A 17,112-nucleotide genomic window follows, 5' to 3' on the forward strand; every position below is an offset into this window, starting at 1 on the left:
GAACCGACCATGGGGCTTCGAGTCGGGCGAATCTGATCGATTTGGTCGGGTCATCCAACCAGTTGGACAGCCCTAACTTCAGCCTTTTAAAAACAAATATTGAAATACACTTTCACTTCTAATCCTACTTAGTCGCTTCACCAAAAATTCTAAAACCCAAAAATTTCCAAACCGCCCAGCTCTCTTCTCTTTCCCTCCCTGCATCATTGAAGAAATTTTTCTTTGCATGAACAAGCTCTATGAGATTTTGAACTAACTTTGTTCTTGGGTCTAACTTTTTCTAGCTTGTTTCCCTCTTTTCCCCTATAACTGAAGTGGTTGCTGGAATCCAATGCTCATCATTGCAACTAACCATAACTGATCAAGGTATGTTACAAAGTCTCATTTCACTCTTCAAAGTACTATTTTCTTCCTCTGTTCTGTCTCTATGTAGTTTATGATGGGGAAGTGGAAAATTAGTCCAACTCCAGTTCGTCCAAAGGTATCGTCCAGAGCCAATAGAGCAAGTTGGATCAAGAATCACCCCAGAAGAAGAAAACATATTCATGGACGATAATATTGCTCTTGATCAATGAAGTCTCCCATGGACGATAAGCTCATCCATGAAGGTCGTCCATGGACGATCATCAGATGTCCAGGGACGACCAAATCATCATACACTAGACGGACGAATGCGCAACACTTAGAAAACTTTCGACTCTTTGTAGCGGTTACTAAACCCGTAGCTATCGCCATGAATCCCTCAAATGAGTTAACTTCCGTTAGCGGTTACAACTTTAGTAGCCGTTGAGGAAGTTAACTCCGGACTCATTGGCTTCCACAAATCTTGGGGAGGTTATTGGACAAATAACCGACCCCAGGATCTCTATATAAAGGACCGGTCTGAACCAAAGATGGGTAAGAACATTCTGAGACTTGACTCCCAAAAAGTTGAAATTTCATTCCTGTGAGACTAACTTTGCCATCGGAGGGGGTTTGGCCGTCTTCTCCGGTCCCCTTTTTGACAGCGTGATTGCTTTTTGTAGGCCTTCCACAGTTCAGTAGCCCACCGAAACCAGAGCATCCACCTTACTGATTCGAAGCGATATCAGTTGGCGTCGTCTATGGGAAAGAGATTGTTTTGTAGTTTTCTTTTCCGCGACAAAAGGTTAGGATGGTCAGGACCAGATCGAGGGCTACTAGCCTAGGTCGTCAGGGAAGCAGAGACGCTTCAAGCGATCCCCAACGCAATCGCCAATCTGCACCAGTCATGCAGACATCGTCTGTTCAGCATGTGTAATCTATGGCGGCTGCAATGGCGGAGTTAACTCGCCAAAATCAAGAGTTAAGAATGGAGATCAATCAGAGAAGATAGACACGTGAGGAACGTGAAGGAGGAGGACAAACACAGGGTCATGGTGATAGGGAAAATACTGAAATTGGAAGTCAGTTAAGAGGCACCACTTCACGGACGGTACCACACTTGAAAGAAGAGATGGACCAAATGAAGAAAGTCATGGAGGAAATGAAAGAGAACATGAGGAGGACGAATCCTATAGAAGATTTGGTCCACAGAACTGACTCTCCCTTTACGGCTTCCATCAACAGTTATCCTCTACCATCAAAGTTTAAGCTGCCTTCTCTGGATTCGTATGATGGAACGCGTGACCCATTTGATCACATTGCTACTTTCAAGACAATGATGCACCTTCAAAGGGTCCCTGATGAAATCATGTGTAGAGCCTTCCCTACCACCCTTAAAGGTCTGGCACGAGTCTGGTTCAGCAAAATACCCCCAAGTTCTGTAGGTTCTTTCGAAGAGTTGAGCAAGTTGTTTGTTAACAATTTCATTGGGGGACAGAGACACAAGCGTTCCTCGTCCAACTTGTTGACCATAGAGCAAGGGGAGAATGAGAGTCTGCGGTCATTCATCACTCGCTTCAACAGAGAAGCCCTTAGTGTGGACGAGGTAGACGACAAGCTTCTATTGGCGGCCTTCCATAATGGGATTAATTCTAATCTATTTATCCACAAGCTATATGAGAAGGAGCCTCAAACCATGGTTGAGCTCGTCCATTCCGCTCAGAATTTTATGAATACAGAAGATGCGATCATAGCCAAGAAGAGGAAAAGAGCTGAAAGGATGGGAGCGCACCCAACACGCCACTCAGAACAAGGCCCTCATCCAAAGAATGGACGGACGGAAGATAAGAAGGAATGAGATAATAGAAGACCGGTCCCTTGGGAAGAAGCCAAAACTACACACCCCTAAATGCTCCACTTGATCAGGTGCTCATGCAAATCAAAGATGACCCTTCTCTAAAATGGCCAGAGAAGATGAAAGGAGATCCCAATGAGCGCAATAAGAGTAAATATTGTCGCTTCCATAAGGACCATGGGCATGACACGGATGAATGTTATGACCTGAAACAACAAATTGAGAATCTTATTAGACAAGGAAAGTTGAGGCATTTCGTTGGAAGGGATCATAAAGATGAGAAGTTGAAGGGAAAAATGGAGGAATCATCCCGACCCCTGCTAAGAGAGATAAGGATTATCATAGGAGGAAACTCGACGGGGCAATCTTCCAAGTCGAAGAAGACGTATCTCAAAGTGGTGCAAAACGTCCAACTCTTTAGACGATCACCAAGGATGAGATCAATGGACGAGCTGGCCATTTCATTCACCGACAAGGATGCTGAGAGGATCCATCACCCGCATGACGATGCAATTGTCATTACTCTGCTTATTGCAGATTATACAACTAGGAGAGTGTTAGCTAACAATGGAAGCTTAGCAGATATATTGTACTACCCTGCCTTCCAACAAATGAGGCTTGGACGGGATCAACTTCGTCTAGTGTGCTCACCATTGATAGGGTTCGGCGGAATGAAGGTGTAGCCCGTAAGCACCATTACATTACCAGTAGTGGTAAGGTCATACCCGCAGCAGATAACTAGGGAAGTCAATTTCCTCGTGGTGGATTGTTCGTCCTTATACAATGCCATTATTGGAAAACCAACTCTGAACAGTTGGAAGACGATAACATCTACCTACCATCTATCAGTCAAATTCCCTACGGAGTACGGGATAGGGCAAGCACAAGGAGATCAGTTGGCAGCTAGAGAATGCTATTTAGCTATGATGGCTTTGGACGGGCAGGTGCAGACAATGAGTATTGAGGAAAGAAGGGTTGTTGCAGAGCCCACGGAAGTACTGGAAAATGTTCTTTTACAAGAAGATGATCCCGAGAAATTCACCAGAATTGGAACAGGTATGAAGGAGAAGGCAAGAAAAGACCTCATCCAGTTCCTGAGAAAGAGTATCGATGTTTTTGCATGGAGTCATGACGACATGCCGGGAATCGATTCAAGTGTAATCACTCATCGATTGAATGTGTACCCCTTTTCTAAGCCTGTTCGTCAGAAGAAGAGGGTGTTCGCTCCTGAGCAGGATAAGGCAATCAAGGAAGAGGTTCAGAAACTGACCACGGCACAGTTTATTAAGGAAGTCTATTACCCGGATTGGTTAGCCAACGTGGTGATGATGAAGAAAGCAAATGGCAAGTGGAGAATGTGCGTAGATTTCACTGATTTGAACAAGGCTTGCCTCAAGGATAGTTATCCTTTGCCACGCATTGATCAATTGGTGGACTCTACGGCTGGCCATCAGTTGTTGAGCTTCATGGACGCCTTCTCAGGATATAATCAGATAAAGATGGACGAAGTTGATCAGGAAAAGACCTCCTTCATTACCAGCCAAGGTTTGTTTTGCTATAAGGTGATGCCCTTTGGTTTAAAGAACACAGGGGCAACTTAGCAAAGGTTGGTTAATCACATGTTCCGTCCACAGATAGGACGGAATGTAGAGGTCTATATCGACGACATGCTTGTGAAGAGCATAGACGAGGGAAGCCATTTGGACGATCTACAGGAAACCTTTGAAACACTTAGGCGATATAAGATGAAATTGAACCCAAGTAAGTGTGCATTCGGAGTATCGTCGGGAAAGTTTTTGGGGTTCATGGTTTCGTAAAGAGGAATCAAAACGAATCCAGACAAGATCCAAGCCATATTGGACATGAAACCACCGAAGAATATCAAGGAAGTCCAATCCCTCACTAGGCGAGTTCCTGCTTTGAACAGGTTTGTTTCGAAAGCCACAAACAAATGTTTACCTTTCTTCAAAGTCCTCAGGAAGGCATTCGAATGGACGGACGAATGTCAAAAGGCCTTCCAAGACTTGAAGGACTATCTCACTACAACTCCATTATTAAGTCCGTCCGTGCAAGGAAAGGAACTGTATCTGTACTTAGCGGAGTCTCCACATGCCGTAAGTTAAGCATTAATCAAGGAGGAAGGAAAAGTACAAAAACCCGTGTACTACACTAGCCGAGCACTTAGAGGAGCAGAAGGAAGGTACCCAATGATAGAGAAGTTGGCTTTTGCACTAATAACAGCTTCTAGAAAGTTAAGACATTACTTCCAAGTTCATGTCATCAATGTCATGACGGACCATCCGCTCAAGAAGGCAATGAACAAGCTAGAAGCTGCAGGACGGCTGATTCAATGGGCGGTGGAACTTAGTGAATTTGACATTCGGTACCAACCGAGAAATGCAATAAAGGCCCAAGCCCTAGCAGATTTCATTGCAGAGTTCACTCCGAGTTGCGAGGATTTTGGTGAAAGAGAGTACAATAAAAAATGGGTCCTCCATGTAGATGGATCGTCTACATTGCATGCTGGAGGAATATGAGTTGTTTTGCAGTCACCAGAAGGAGACAAATTAAAGTACAAGGCTCATTTGCAATACCAAACCACTAATAATGAAGTGGAGTATGAAGCCCTTTTAAAGGGGTTGAAGTTAGCTAAATCTGTAGAAGCAGACTCAATACTTGTCTTGGGAGACTCTCAGTTGGTCATAGGCCAAGTAAATGGGATATGTGAAGCCAAGGAAGACAGAATGAAGAAATATTTAAAGAAGGTAGTGCGCCTTGTGAAGAAATTCAAAGAAGTTGATTTCATTCAAATCCCAAGGGAAGAGAATGTGGAAGCAGATACTCTGGCAAAGGAAGCGTCTGCGAATGAAGTAATGGACAAGTGGGATGCAGTACAATACATGCCTAGTATAGACCTTCCAGAGATGCTGCAGATAGAGGGTGATGAAAATTGGATGACCCCAATAGGGTCATACTTGAAGGACGGAAGGCTTCCAAAAGAGAAGGACGAAGCTAGGAAGCTCAGGGTCAAATCAGCCAAGTACATACTTATGGACGAAGTGTTATACAAAAGGGGTTTTTCCCAGCCTCTCCTAAGGTGTTTGGCTCCAGACGAGGCAAACTACATGTTGAGGGAGGTTCATGAAGGAGCATGTGGTAACCATTCGGGAGCCAGATCACTCGTCCATAAAGTCATCCGTAGCGGATTCTATTGGCCAACCATCCAAGCTAATGCTAAGGCATATGTTAAGGTATGTGATCAATGTCAGCGCTTCAGCAACATTCCTAGACAGCCAGCAGAGTATCTTACGCCAATGATGGCCCCTTGGCCTTTCGCGCAATGGGGACTGGATATTTCAGCGCCCTTTCCAACTGGAACTCGGCAAATGAAATTTTTGGTGGTAGGAATAGATTACTTTACAAAATGGGTGGAAGCCGAACCCTTAGCAAAAATTACACAACAGAATGTCAAGAACTTCGTCTAGAAGAACATTATATGCAGATTCGGGGTACCTAAGGTACTAGTGTCTGACAATGGACGACAGTTTGACAACACACCTTTCAGGGAATTTCGTGAACAGCTTGGAATAAGGATCCATTACTCCTCACCCTTCCACCCACAGGCCAATGGCCAAGCAGAAGTAGCAAACCGATCCTTGTTGAAGATCATCAAGACTCGGCTCGAAGGGGCAAAGGGAGTATGGCCGGATGAGTTACAGGGTGTTTTGTGGGCTTATAGAACGACAATGAAAACTCCAACAGGGGAAACTCCTTTTAAACTAGCCTATGGAAGTGAAGCAATTATACCGGCAGAAGTACATATGACAAGCCACAGGGTGAGGAAGAATCAAGCTGAAGAAAACGAAGAACAGCTTCGTCTTAACCTTGACCTTATGGACGAAGTCAGGATGGATGCAGAACAGAGAACAGCGAGGTACAAAAATCTTATGGCAAGACAATATGATGCCATGGTGAAGCCCAGGCGCTTCAACATCGGGGATCTCGTCCTGAAGAGGGTTACCTTGGCAACAAGAAACCCGACCTACAGGAAACTGGGGCCAAATTGGGAAGGACCTTATAGGGTTATCAACTGCAAGAGGCAAGGATCCTACTATTTGGAAGTTTTGGATGGAAGGAGGCTAGAATACCCTTGGAATGTTGAGCACCTAAGGAAATAACATCAATAAATGTTGACTCTGGACGAAAGTGACCACGGACAAGATACCTGGACGAGCGGAAGTATTCTAATGTTTGTTTACTACTACTATGTGTTTTAAGTATTTCAATAATCCCCTAGAAAGTACATTAGTGTTTTCACTTTTGTGCTATTCATGGACGAGTTGGTTTGTATTTTTAATTCCCTAAGGCACTAGCTCACGAGCATGTGCCGTGCCTGTGGACGAATGTTTGCATAAGTTTGGATTTTCAGATATATATATATATATATGATGTATTTTCAAGTATATTGTTTGGGAATCCTTTATTTTTGTATATTCATTCAGAATAATCCACAAATAAGCAAATAAGCATGGACAAATGAAATCCTTGGACGCAAGGATGTATCGTCCATAAGCTTTCCTCAAAAGGAAAAATGAAACAAGGTACATCCGTACAAAGCTTAAGACGAGATGAAACCTGAGTTAAAGGAAAAATAGAACAAGGTATATCCGTCTAAAGCTTAAGACGAGATGAAACCTGAGAAATGGCCGTCCAACACATGGACGAACAAAGACTGTGCAAAAGCACAAGCCCATAAATGAATCTAACCAGCGTAACAATTCATTGCATGGACGAGAAATTGCTAGGAAGTCTTATCAAGGACGGAAATATGGTCGTCCCTAAATTTGAATAATGAATAAAAGCTAACCAAGAAGAACGTCATTCATAGACGAACTGTACTTGATAAGCTAAAAGGATTCAATTTGCTCTATTTTGGTGATGTAATAAGAAATTCACCCCTATACTCAAGACAAGGCAAACTGAATTCCTGGGTGGACGAACCACACAGCCATAAGAATGATATGAATAATGAAAATAAAATTTCATACATAAAGCTGGAAATGTATGTATTCAAACACAATGGAAGGTGAAAATAGAAAATATTCATTTGTTCATGGAATTTAAAGAAGGGTGGACGACCCACGTCCAAAAAAAACCCTTAAGTTGTGAAAATAAAACTGATTGTATATAAGACTCGTCCATAATCTTGGATGAGACAATTGTACTTGTATAAACTTGAATAAAAGGAGTAAAGAACAAAGCCCAAAACAACGGACACTTCTAGATAAAAGTAAATAAAAGTAAAATAAATTTTCTAAGGAAAATGCAATCACTTGGGCAAGCTAGTCTTGGGGTCGTCCTAGGTCATTTTAGTGTTAGCATCGTCCATTATGTTGACGTCCTCAGAACTCGTCTGTAACAAGGAACTTTCATTAGCGAGGGGAAGCTTGAAAGAATCGAAGTCCAAGTCAGGATATGTCTCCTTAGCATCAGCACGAAAGTCCTCATAGCCAGCTGCATAGTGGCTGTCTAGACGATTCTTGTACTCGTCAGACTTCTTAAAGGCTGCTATGGCTTCCTCAAGTGCTTTCTCTAAGGACGAGGCAAACTCAAAGACTTGTCCTTCGAGATGGACGATACGAGTATCCTTCTCTAGGTTATCAGCTTTAAGCTCTTCCACCTCGTTCTTCAGCTTCGTCTCACTTCCTTGTAGACGATTAAAATCCTCAGTCAACCTAAGGACCTCCCCCTTTTTTAGCAGAACTTCATTGTTCAGCTCCTTAGCTTTGTCCTTAGCCGTCTTAGCCTCTATAGCAAGCTCCTTAGCTTTGTCCTTAGCCGTCTTAGCCTCTATAGCAAGCTCCTTAGCCTGGCAAGTTGCTGTATAAAATTTTGTCATAGCTTGCATATGGACGAAAGGGAGTTAGACATCCTATTCAAATTATATAAAAAAATAATAATAAAAAAAAAATTTACACACAAGGACGAGAGAAGTCTTACCTTAAAAAGGTCATGGATGCCAGAACGTTCAAATTCATTCACTGACATATTGTAACATTCATTAACTTCACACTCAGTGACGATTCCTTTGAACGTCCTCCATGTGTAACCCTCGTCCAGAACCAGATTGGAAGGACAATCAGAGGGCTCCGACGAACTAGGCTTGCGAGAAGTTTTGGCTGGAGGGGGAGGATCAGTCTGGATGGGATGGATTGTTTGACAGGCTCCACATCCACCAGAGGGTCGTCCAAGTTCATCGCCGGAGGTGTAAACTTGGGGACCTTGGGAAGAGAAGTCTTATCAGGCTTTTGCTTCTTGGGGCCTCGACGACTTGGAAGGTCGTCCAGGTCCACGGCACTGGATATCGACTTAGACTTCCTCTTCCTAGCCTGGACGGAAGTCGCTTGGACAATTGGAAGTGCAGCAACATCCTCGTCCCCACTAGTCACTGTTTTTTCTTTGTTCTCCCTCATTATAGTTATCCTTGTGACGAGGAAAATCAAATCAAAAAAAAAAAAAAAATGAAATAAAGTGGATGATACTTACTTCGACGGGTAGTCTCCTCGTGATTGAGGTTCTCTGCAGTAGGCACTGGGCCAAGTCCCCAAGCTGCTAGACGAATGAGAGTTACCAAATCGTGAAAAGTTCTCCCAGGGAAGGTACAAACCTCGTCTATCCGATCCAAGTAAAATTTGTCCAAACATGGACGAACAACAGCTGCATCACCAAGAGAAAGAGTTAGACGATTGAAAGATAGGAAAAATGTAAGGAAAAACGAAATAAAATGGAAAGAAAACATACCCTCAGGACGAAGACGACCCAGAGGGCTGGTAAAAGGTGGGAAGGGGGGATTACCCATATCAGCTGGGTCCCCAGCCCAATTTCCAGAAATAATAAAAAATTCTTTTTTCCAGAGCCAGTCAGACAAGCTACGGCCCTTAATTAAACTGTAATAAGAGCCCCTGGATGAGAACTGGTAAAAACCAGCAGATTTCTTTATCTCCGAGGGCTTATAACAGTAAAGGAACTCGTCCACCGTAATTGGACAGTTCCCTTCCAGTGCCTCACGCCATAGCACTTGCATGGCGACTATCATCCTCCAACCATTGAGGTTGAGCTGGTTAGGTCCAATACCCAACCTTTGGAAGAGGTCTCTGCAGAAGGAATTTAAAGGAAACCTAAGGCCAGCTAAAAGGTAAGAAGTGTATACCCCTAAACCAGAGGAAGGAGAACAACACCATTCTCCAGCCTTGGGTAGACGAGGGTTAAGCTCTTTAGGAATTTGGTATCTATCTATAAGAGTTTTTAACTTGGCAGCATCTAAGGTGGATGCTACCTCTAGGGCACAACTATAAATGACATCCGCTTCGTCCTCTTCCTCGTCTTGAGGAGGGCTAGATGGCTGTCTGGACGAGCTAGCCCCAGATCCAGAAGCCATCCTACGTTGTAGTTCCTGGAATTCCTTTAAGGGAATGCCAGGAACCCCAGACGAATAATGCTCGTCTGAAGAATCGCTACAGGACGAGCTATCTACACTACTCTCCTCACTACCCTCACTCCCAGAAGAACCGTCCTAGTACTCGTCTATCTCCCTCTCTAAACTACTAGACAAAGACATGGTTGAAATGTAGAAAGATTTAAGATGAAAACCTAAAAAGAAAGAGGAAATACCTGATAGAACTAGGAGGAGAGCTAGACGAGGCTCTTGGACGAGATGGCAGAAGGGAAAATGAGAGGAAAGTAAGGGGCATGAAAGAGAATGCATTATTTATAGGCCCCAGCAACAGGGTCAGTGAAACGATGCTCGCCACTCAAAAATTGACACGTGGCGGTTCCTTCGGGAAACGAGATCGACACGACTGGTCGACCAACAGCTTCGCGACACGTGGCTCACAAAAAAGTGAAATCTTATTAAAATCACAACAATATCCTAAACGACCCTTTGAACAAAGGGGCAACTGATGGGGAAGTGGAAAATTAGTCCAACTCCAATTTGACCAAAGGTATCGTCCAAAGCCAATAGAGCAAGTTGGATCAAGAATCACCCCAGAAGAAGAAAAAATATTCATGGACGATAATATTGCTCTTGATCAATGAAGTCTCCCATGGACGATAAGCTCGTCCATGAAGGTCGTCCATGGACGATCATCAAATGTCTAGGGACGACCAAATCGTCATACACTAGACAGACGAATGCACAACACTTAGAAAACTTTCGACTCTTTGTAGTGGTTACTAAACCCGTAGCTATCGTCATGAATCCCTCAAATGAGTTAACTTCCATTAGCGGTTACAACTTTAGTAGCCGTTGAGGAAGTTAACTCCGGACTCATTGGCTTCTACAAATCTTGGGGAGGTTATTGGACAAATAACCGTCCCCAAGATCTCTATATAAAGGACCGGTCTGAACCAAAGATGGGTAAGAACATTCTGAGACTTGACTCCCAAAAAGTTGGAACTTCATTCCTGTGAGACTAACTTTGCCATCGAAGGGGGTTTGGCCGGTCTTCTCCGGTCCCCTTTTCGATAGCGTGATTGCTTTTTGTAGGCCTTCCACCGTTCAGTAGCCCACCGAAGCTAGAGCATCTACCTTACTGATTCGAAGCGATATCAGTTTATAATACAGTGCCTTCTACATGTTTGATATAAAAACCCAAGATAAAAATGTATTAAAAGAATGAATTTTTTATTTTTATTTTCTTTCTATTTAGTTTTCCTGACTATGAGCCCTTGTTTTTATCTCTAGATTGCAAGACTTATATTTTAGAATAAGTCTTTAACTGAGACCTTAAGTTCAGTATTATAACATTGCTGGGTTCCTCTTTTTTTTTTTTCTTTTTTCATTTGATTGTTGCTACTGCTGATGCATTTGAATGTTGTGGTGTTGCGATCCATAATAAATAAAAATAAAAATAAAAATAAAAAACCCTGCCTAAACTCTCAAAACCATTCACAATCCACCATTTCCATAACCCATTCACAATCACAATTACAAAATCCATTCTAAAACCAAACAAAATCAACAATCCACCATGCCGATCTCCACTAGCGGATCTCACCACGTTGATCTCAATCTCCACTAGCTAATCTCACCATGGCGAAGGCTAACTTAGTAAATAGCGCTACATACTCCTTGAACTCTTGATTGTGAGGTACTGTGATGGATTTGAATGGCTGAGAGAGAGAAGAGATCTACAAGGGGAGAGAGAGAGAGAGAGAGAGAGAGAGAGAGGAGATAGATAGTGAGAGAAGATAAAGAGTGAGAGAGAAGAACTAAGAGAAGAAAGAGGCAAGAGATATAAGACAAATAGTCAGTAGAGACGAGAGAGAAAATGAATAAAAATTATTTTTCTTTTTAGCATTTGTGTTCGTACACTTTTACTAATAGAAGCATGCATAGACAAACATTAATTTTTTTTTTGGCATTTAACACATTTGATGTAGAGGTTTTTGATGTTTGGTGTGCCAGCATTTAACACAGTTGATGCTAGTGCTCTTAAATAAGGTGAGGGGTAAGAAGGATTTTAAATTTTGAGTTGAATTCAGGAATTTTTAAGCCTCGTCTCATATTCATATAAGCAGCATAATCATAAAACATATATAAGTGCTCAGCTCACCAGACAAGGCTTGCTTGTGCAATTATCTGGCTTGCATAATTTATCAATAAATAAATAAATAAAACATGTTTAGGCATTTGATTAAATTCTAGGCTAAATTATATATTGCACCTTTTAACTTTGCCTAAAATTCAATTAAGTCTTGTAAATTTACTTTCGTTCAATTCATTTATCTAAGTTTTACTTTATTCAATTCAGTCCTTCCATTTAAGAATTGTTGTCAACTTTATTCAATTCAATCATCCCATCCACTTCCGTTAACTTTTCATAAAATTCAAATCAACCCTGTATAAGATTATCTTAAATGCTAAATTTTATATGTGTGTGTGGGTTTGCTCTCCTTAAATGATATATAGTGGTTATGTATTCATAGGAAAATTTTTAGATAGTCCCATAGTAATGCTCTAGACTCTCACATAGGGGGTGGACCCTATGGTGGGTCTCACTTATAGGACCTACCCCCTATGTGAGAGCCCGCAGCACTAAATTAATTTAATTCTCAGGACCATTCATGAAAAGCAGGAGCTAGGGGTGGGACACTGAGACATCTAAGTTTATTCCTTTAGTCACAGGTTTACACCACACCCCTAGTAGGGCGTTAAGACTATCTAATTTAATTCTCAGGACCATTTCATGAAGGGGAGGAGTTAGGGGTGGGGCGCAAACTGGTAAATACAAGAAAAATACTTAGATAGTTCCCCCACCCCTAGTAGGGCTTCAAGACTATCTAAGTTTTTTCCTGTATTCAATTAAGTTTTGTAACTTCACTTTAGTTCAATTCATTTATCTAAGTTTCAACCTTATTCAATTAGTCCTTTCATTTAAGAATTGCTATCAACTTTATTCGATTCAGTCATCTCGTCCACTTTTATTAGCTTTTTCTTAAAATTCAAATCAATCTTGTATAAGATTATCTTAAACACTAACTTTTATATGTGTGTGTGGTGTGGGGGTGTGGGGGGGGGGGGGGTGGATTTGCTCTCCTTAAAGGAGCTAGGGGTGGGGCTTAAACTTGTGAATACAGGAAAAAAACTTATATAGGGAGCTAGAGGTGGGGGAGCTAGAGGTGGGGCTTCAAAACTATCTAAGTTTTTTCTGTATTCACCAGTTTGTGTCCCACCCCTAGAGCTCCTCCTCCCCTTCATGAAATGGTCTTGAGAATTAAATTGATTTAGACTTCCTAGCCCTCTCTTTTCTTTATTTAGTCCCTTATTCTCCATTATATCTCAATCAACCACTTTTGATTCTATACTCTGTCTCTCCTTATCATAGAGCAGTCGGTTAAGAAAAACACCAAAACTCAAACATGGAATTCCATATCTCGAACATGGATAGCCTCAAGTTTGATCATGATCATGAAAACAATTCTCACATCATCACTAACCCTCTAGACCCACAAGAATTCAGGAGGAATGGCCACTTGGTCATAGACTTCATTGCAGATTATTACCAAAACATAGAAAAGTACCAAGTCCTAAGCCAAGTTGAGCCAGGTTACCTTCGAAAACTCTTGCCAGAATCTGCCCCCTACCATGCTGAACCAATTGAAATCATCCTCCAAGATGTGCAAAAATATATTATGCCTGGGATCACACATTGGCAGAGTCCTAATTACTTTGCCTACTTCCCTTCAAGTGGTAGCGTTGCTGGTTTTCTTGGAGAAATGCTTAGCACTGGCTTTAATGTAGTTGGGTTCAATTGGATGTCATCACCTGCAGCAACTGAACTAGAGTGCATTGTCATGGATTGGCTTGGAGAAATGCTTAAACTACCCAAGTCTTTCCTTTTCTCTGGCAATGGTGGGGGTGTATTGCAAGGGACTACTTGTGAGGCAATTTTGTGTACACTAACTGCAGCGAGGGATCAAATGCTAAGCCAATTTGGGAGAGATAAGATAGGCAATTTGGTGGTTTATGGGTCCGACCAAACACATAGTGCACTTCAAAAGGCAGCTCAAATTGCTGGAATCTACCCAAAGAATTTCAGAGCCATTAAGACTACAAAGTCAACATTATATGGGTTATGCCCAAACTCTCTAAGAGCTACAATTCAATCAGATGTTCAAGCTGGACTAGTACCTTTGTTTTTATGTGCCACAGTGGGGACTACTTCAACAAATGCCATTGATCCAATAGGCCCATTATGTGAAGTAGCAAAAGATTTTGGCATATGGGTCCACATTGATGCTGCATATGCCGGAAGTGCTTTCATTTGCCCAGAGTTTCGGCATTTCATTGATGGGATTGAGGGTGCAAACTCATTTACTTTGAATGCACATAAATGGTTCTTTACAACTTTGGACTGTTGCTGCCTTTGGGTGAAGGATCCAAGCGCCTTGATAAAATCGCTCTCAACTAATGCTGAGTTTTTGAGAAACAAGGCCAGTGATTCAAAACAAGTGGTGGACTACAAAGACTGGCAAATAACCCTAAGCCGAAGATTCCGAGCCATGAAACTATGGCTTGTGCTGAGAAACTATGGGGTGGCTAACCTTAGGAACTTTTTAAGAAGCCATGTGAAAATGGCCAAGCTTTTTGAAGAACTTGTAGGCCTTGACAATCGGTTTGAGGTTATAGCCCCAAGAAACTTTGCTTTGGTCTGCTTTAGGGTTTTGCCTTCGCCAAAAGGTATGGATGGATACGAGGAAGGTGAGGCTAAACAAGTAGAACGTGCAAATGAGCTAAACAAGAAGCTGCTTGAGTCAATCAACGGGTCAGGCAAAGTGTACATGTCTCCTACTGTGGTTGATGGAGCATACATTATTCGGTGTGCCATAGGTGCGACACTGACAGAGGAAAGACATGTGATCATGGCTTGGAAGATTGTTAAAGAGCATGCAGCTACTTTACTCAGCAAATACTAACCATGTATATATATATGATAGGAAAAAACCTGTATGTCCTAAGTTTTCCTTAGTGCAACACTACGATACGTGCTTTTCATTCAAACGTGAAACAATAAGTGTGCAAGGAAGTGGCCATATGATGATATGCCCAGTCCTTGTCTTAGGGTGAAGTCCTGATCAGATAATGTATGATCTATGTATACTATGTATGAAATTCTGCTAAGTAACGCATTTTATGCAAATAAAATTAAAATATTCTCAAGTGTCATATCAGAGATAAGAACAAATTAAATATTGACTTTTTATTTATTTATTTATTTGGTTTAATGTTTCAAGACTTTTCTAATTAAAGAATTAATATTCTTTGTATTATTTGGTTCAATATTTCAAGACTTTTCATCCCTCACACATACACACAAAATTCTTTACATTTCAATTCACCATTTTCACCTCTTGCACTTCTACCCCTTTATATATACATACCCATCGTCTTTCATGTCATCCCACCATGTCAAATATATATAGACCAAAAACAATGTCATTTACCTTTAATCTTTCGATACCTAGCACTAATATTGTTGTCTCGTCTAAGCCTAACCCGTATGAGTTGGCTACAACTAAGGAAGAGGGGCTTACATTTTATATTGAGTGATAATGACAATTACAATTTTGATATTAAGGTCGGACGTTGTGGATTTATGGGTTTTGTAAATAATGTGATTGACCGTGGGTGTTTGAAATGTGTATTTTGTTTTAGAATTAAAGAGAAAAAGAAAAACACATTCTCAACCTTTTTTTTTTATAATATTCCTCTAAAGTTGGTTTTTTTTTTTTTTTCCCCTCGTTACTTCAATTGAATAATTATAATAAATATGTGTGTGCAATTTGTAATTTTTGTTTTTTATGATGAACTCAATACTAATAAAGTTCTATAACAATTATGCTATAATATATATACAACATTCTCCAAAACTATCTTATATAAAATATTACAACATTATTCATGCATCGCACGAGTAACTTACCAGTTTATTATAAAATTGTAGGTTTTGAGTGAGAGAATAAAATAAGGGGAAAACTTGCTACTTACTCGTGTGGATGCATAAAAATATGTAATAGATATTAACAGAAAAAATAATAATGAATTTATATGGAAGTAATTGTTATTTGTGCACCACTCACAACTTATGATGTAAACAAGTTAGATGTGAGAAAAGTTGTGTCAAAGTCATTTAGCTTTATTATTATGGAAAATGTGTTTTGCTTAGTGACTCCTCTGGCTTGCCAAAAGGGTTAGTTTGGGCTTGACCCACCAACTCTTTTTTTTTTTTTTTTTTTTTTTTTTGGGAAAGACAACTCTTTATTAAGATTGAGCCAGACTTTTCCTAATAAATAAAATTTTATTATTATATGGTTGTACGTAAACTTGTTATAAGGTGAATATGAATTTCAACATTGTAGTAAGAGAGCCTACACCACCTTCTTTTAAAGGACTCAGTTATGATAAAACCGAAAAGAATTTTATTTATTTTTTTCTTATGGTAATTAGCAATTATCAATAGAGTGAATGTGATAAATTTTAAATTTTATTTTATCTATAAAAATAAATAATAATAAAAAAACAAAACAAAAATGGAGTCTTGTCTCTCATGCGCTAGTAGCATGGGTATTAGCATGAAAAGGTGAACTTCTGACCTCCATTTTAAATTTAGATGTGTCTTACGTACGCTCTTCCACTCATTAGATTTTCCTCATGTAGACAATGTCTTTATTAGTTTATTAAAGGAATCAATTTGGTTTCCATTTTGGTGTCCCACGTGACTAACAAATACAACCTTCTTCATCTTCTTCTTATTTATCTCTTATTGAGTTGGGTTTGGGCTTGAACCGCTGGGCCTCCTTTCTACTCAAACAGTTAAACGATTACGTGTTTCAAGTCATATATATCAATGCTACAAAAGATGAGGCATTGGCCCAAATCACCAGATGTAGACAAATTTATGCCCTTAGTAGTCAAGGCCATATATATTATTTCTTATGCAATTTTAATGGATTTTAAAATTTTCTAACTTTATTTATTATGTAATTTCAAATATTATAGGAGAGTGTCACTTTTTTAGTTATGATTGGAAATATGATTTCTATGATTAAAGTTTGGTTAGTTTTAAGTTTAAATTTAGTACTATTTAATTGTTGATTATTGATTTAATTTTTAATTTTTTAAGTGAAAGTAATAGTTTATTTTACTACACTATAAAGGTTTTAATATTCTTCGTATGGACATCTCTATTTTATTTTTTACTTCTCCTTATAGCCTCTTTGTTTTCCAATTAACGTCTACTAATGACGTTTGATTTTTTTTTTTATTTATATACTCTTTTGTACTTTGTAATTTTTTTTTTCATTACCATCTCTCTCTCTCTCTCTCTCTCTCTCTCTCTCTCTGTGAAACC

At 40.3% G+C, this 17,112-nt stretch overlaps 2 protein-coding genes across 2 annotated transcripts; both read left to right on the forward strand.

The window, feature by feature from the left end:
* The first annotated feature begins 1,495 nt into the window (after positions 1 to 1,495).
* Positions 1,496 to 2,200, forward strand: LOC115990710. Its single transcript, XM_031114510.1, has one exon. It carries the CDS (start codon positions 1,496 to 1,498, stop codon positions 2,198 to 2,200), a length of 705 nt encoding a protein of 234 aa, XP_030970370.1.
* Positions 2,201 to 13,065: 10,865 nt separating this feature from the next.
* LOC115992366 (tyrosine decarboxylase 1-like) lies at positions 13,066 to 14,877 on the forward strand. Its single transcript, XM_031116546.1, has one exon. The coding sequence runs from the start codon at positions 13,121 to 13,123 to the stop codon at positions 14,675 to 14,677; it is 1,557 nt and encodes a 518-aa protein (XP_030972406.1). The 5' UTR covers positions 13,066 to 13,120; the 3' UTR covers positions 14,678 to 14,877.
* The last annotated feature ends 2,235 nt before the right edge of the window (positions 14,878 to 17,112 follow it).

Source organism: Quercus lobata, chromosome 5 (assembly GCF_001633185.2).
Source record: "Quercus lobata isolate SW786 chromosome 5, ValleyOak3.0 Primary Assembly, whole genome shotgun sequence".
NCBI classification, from domain to species: domain Eukaryota; kingdom Viridiplantae; phylum Streptophyta; class Magnoliopsida; order Fagales; family Fagaceae; genus Quercus; species Quercus lobata.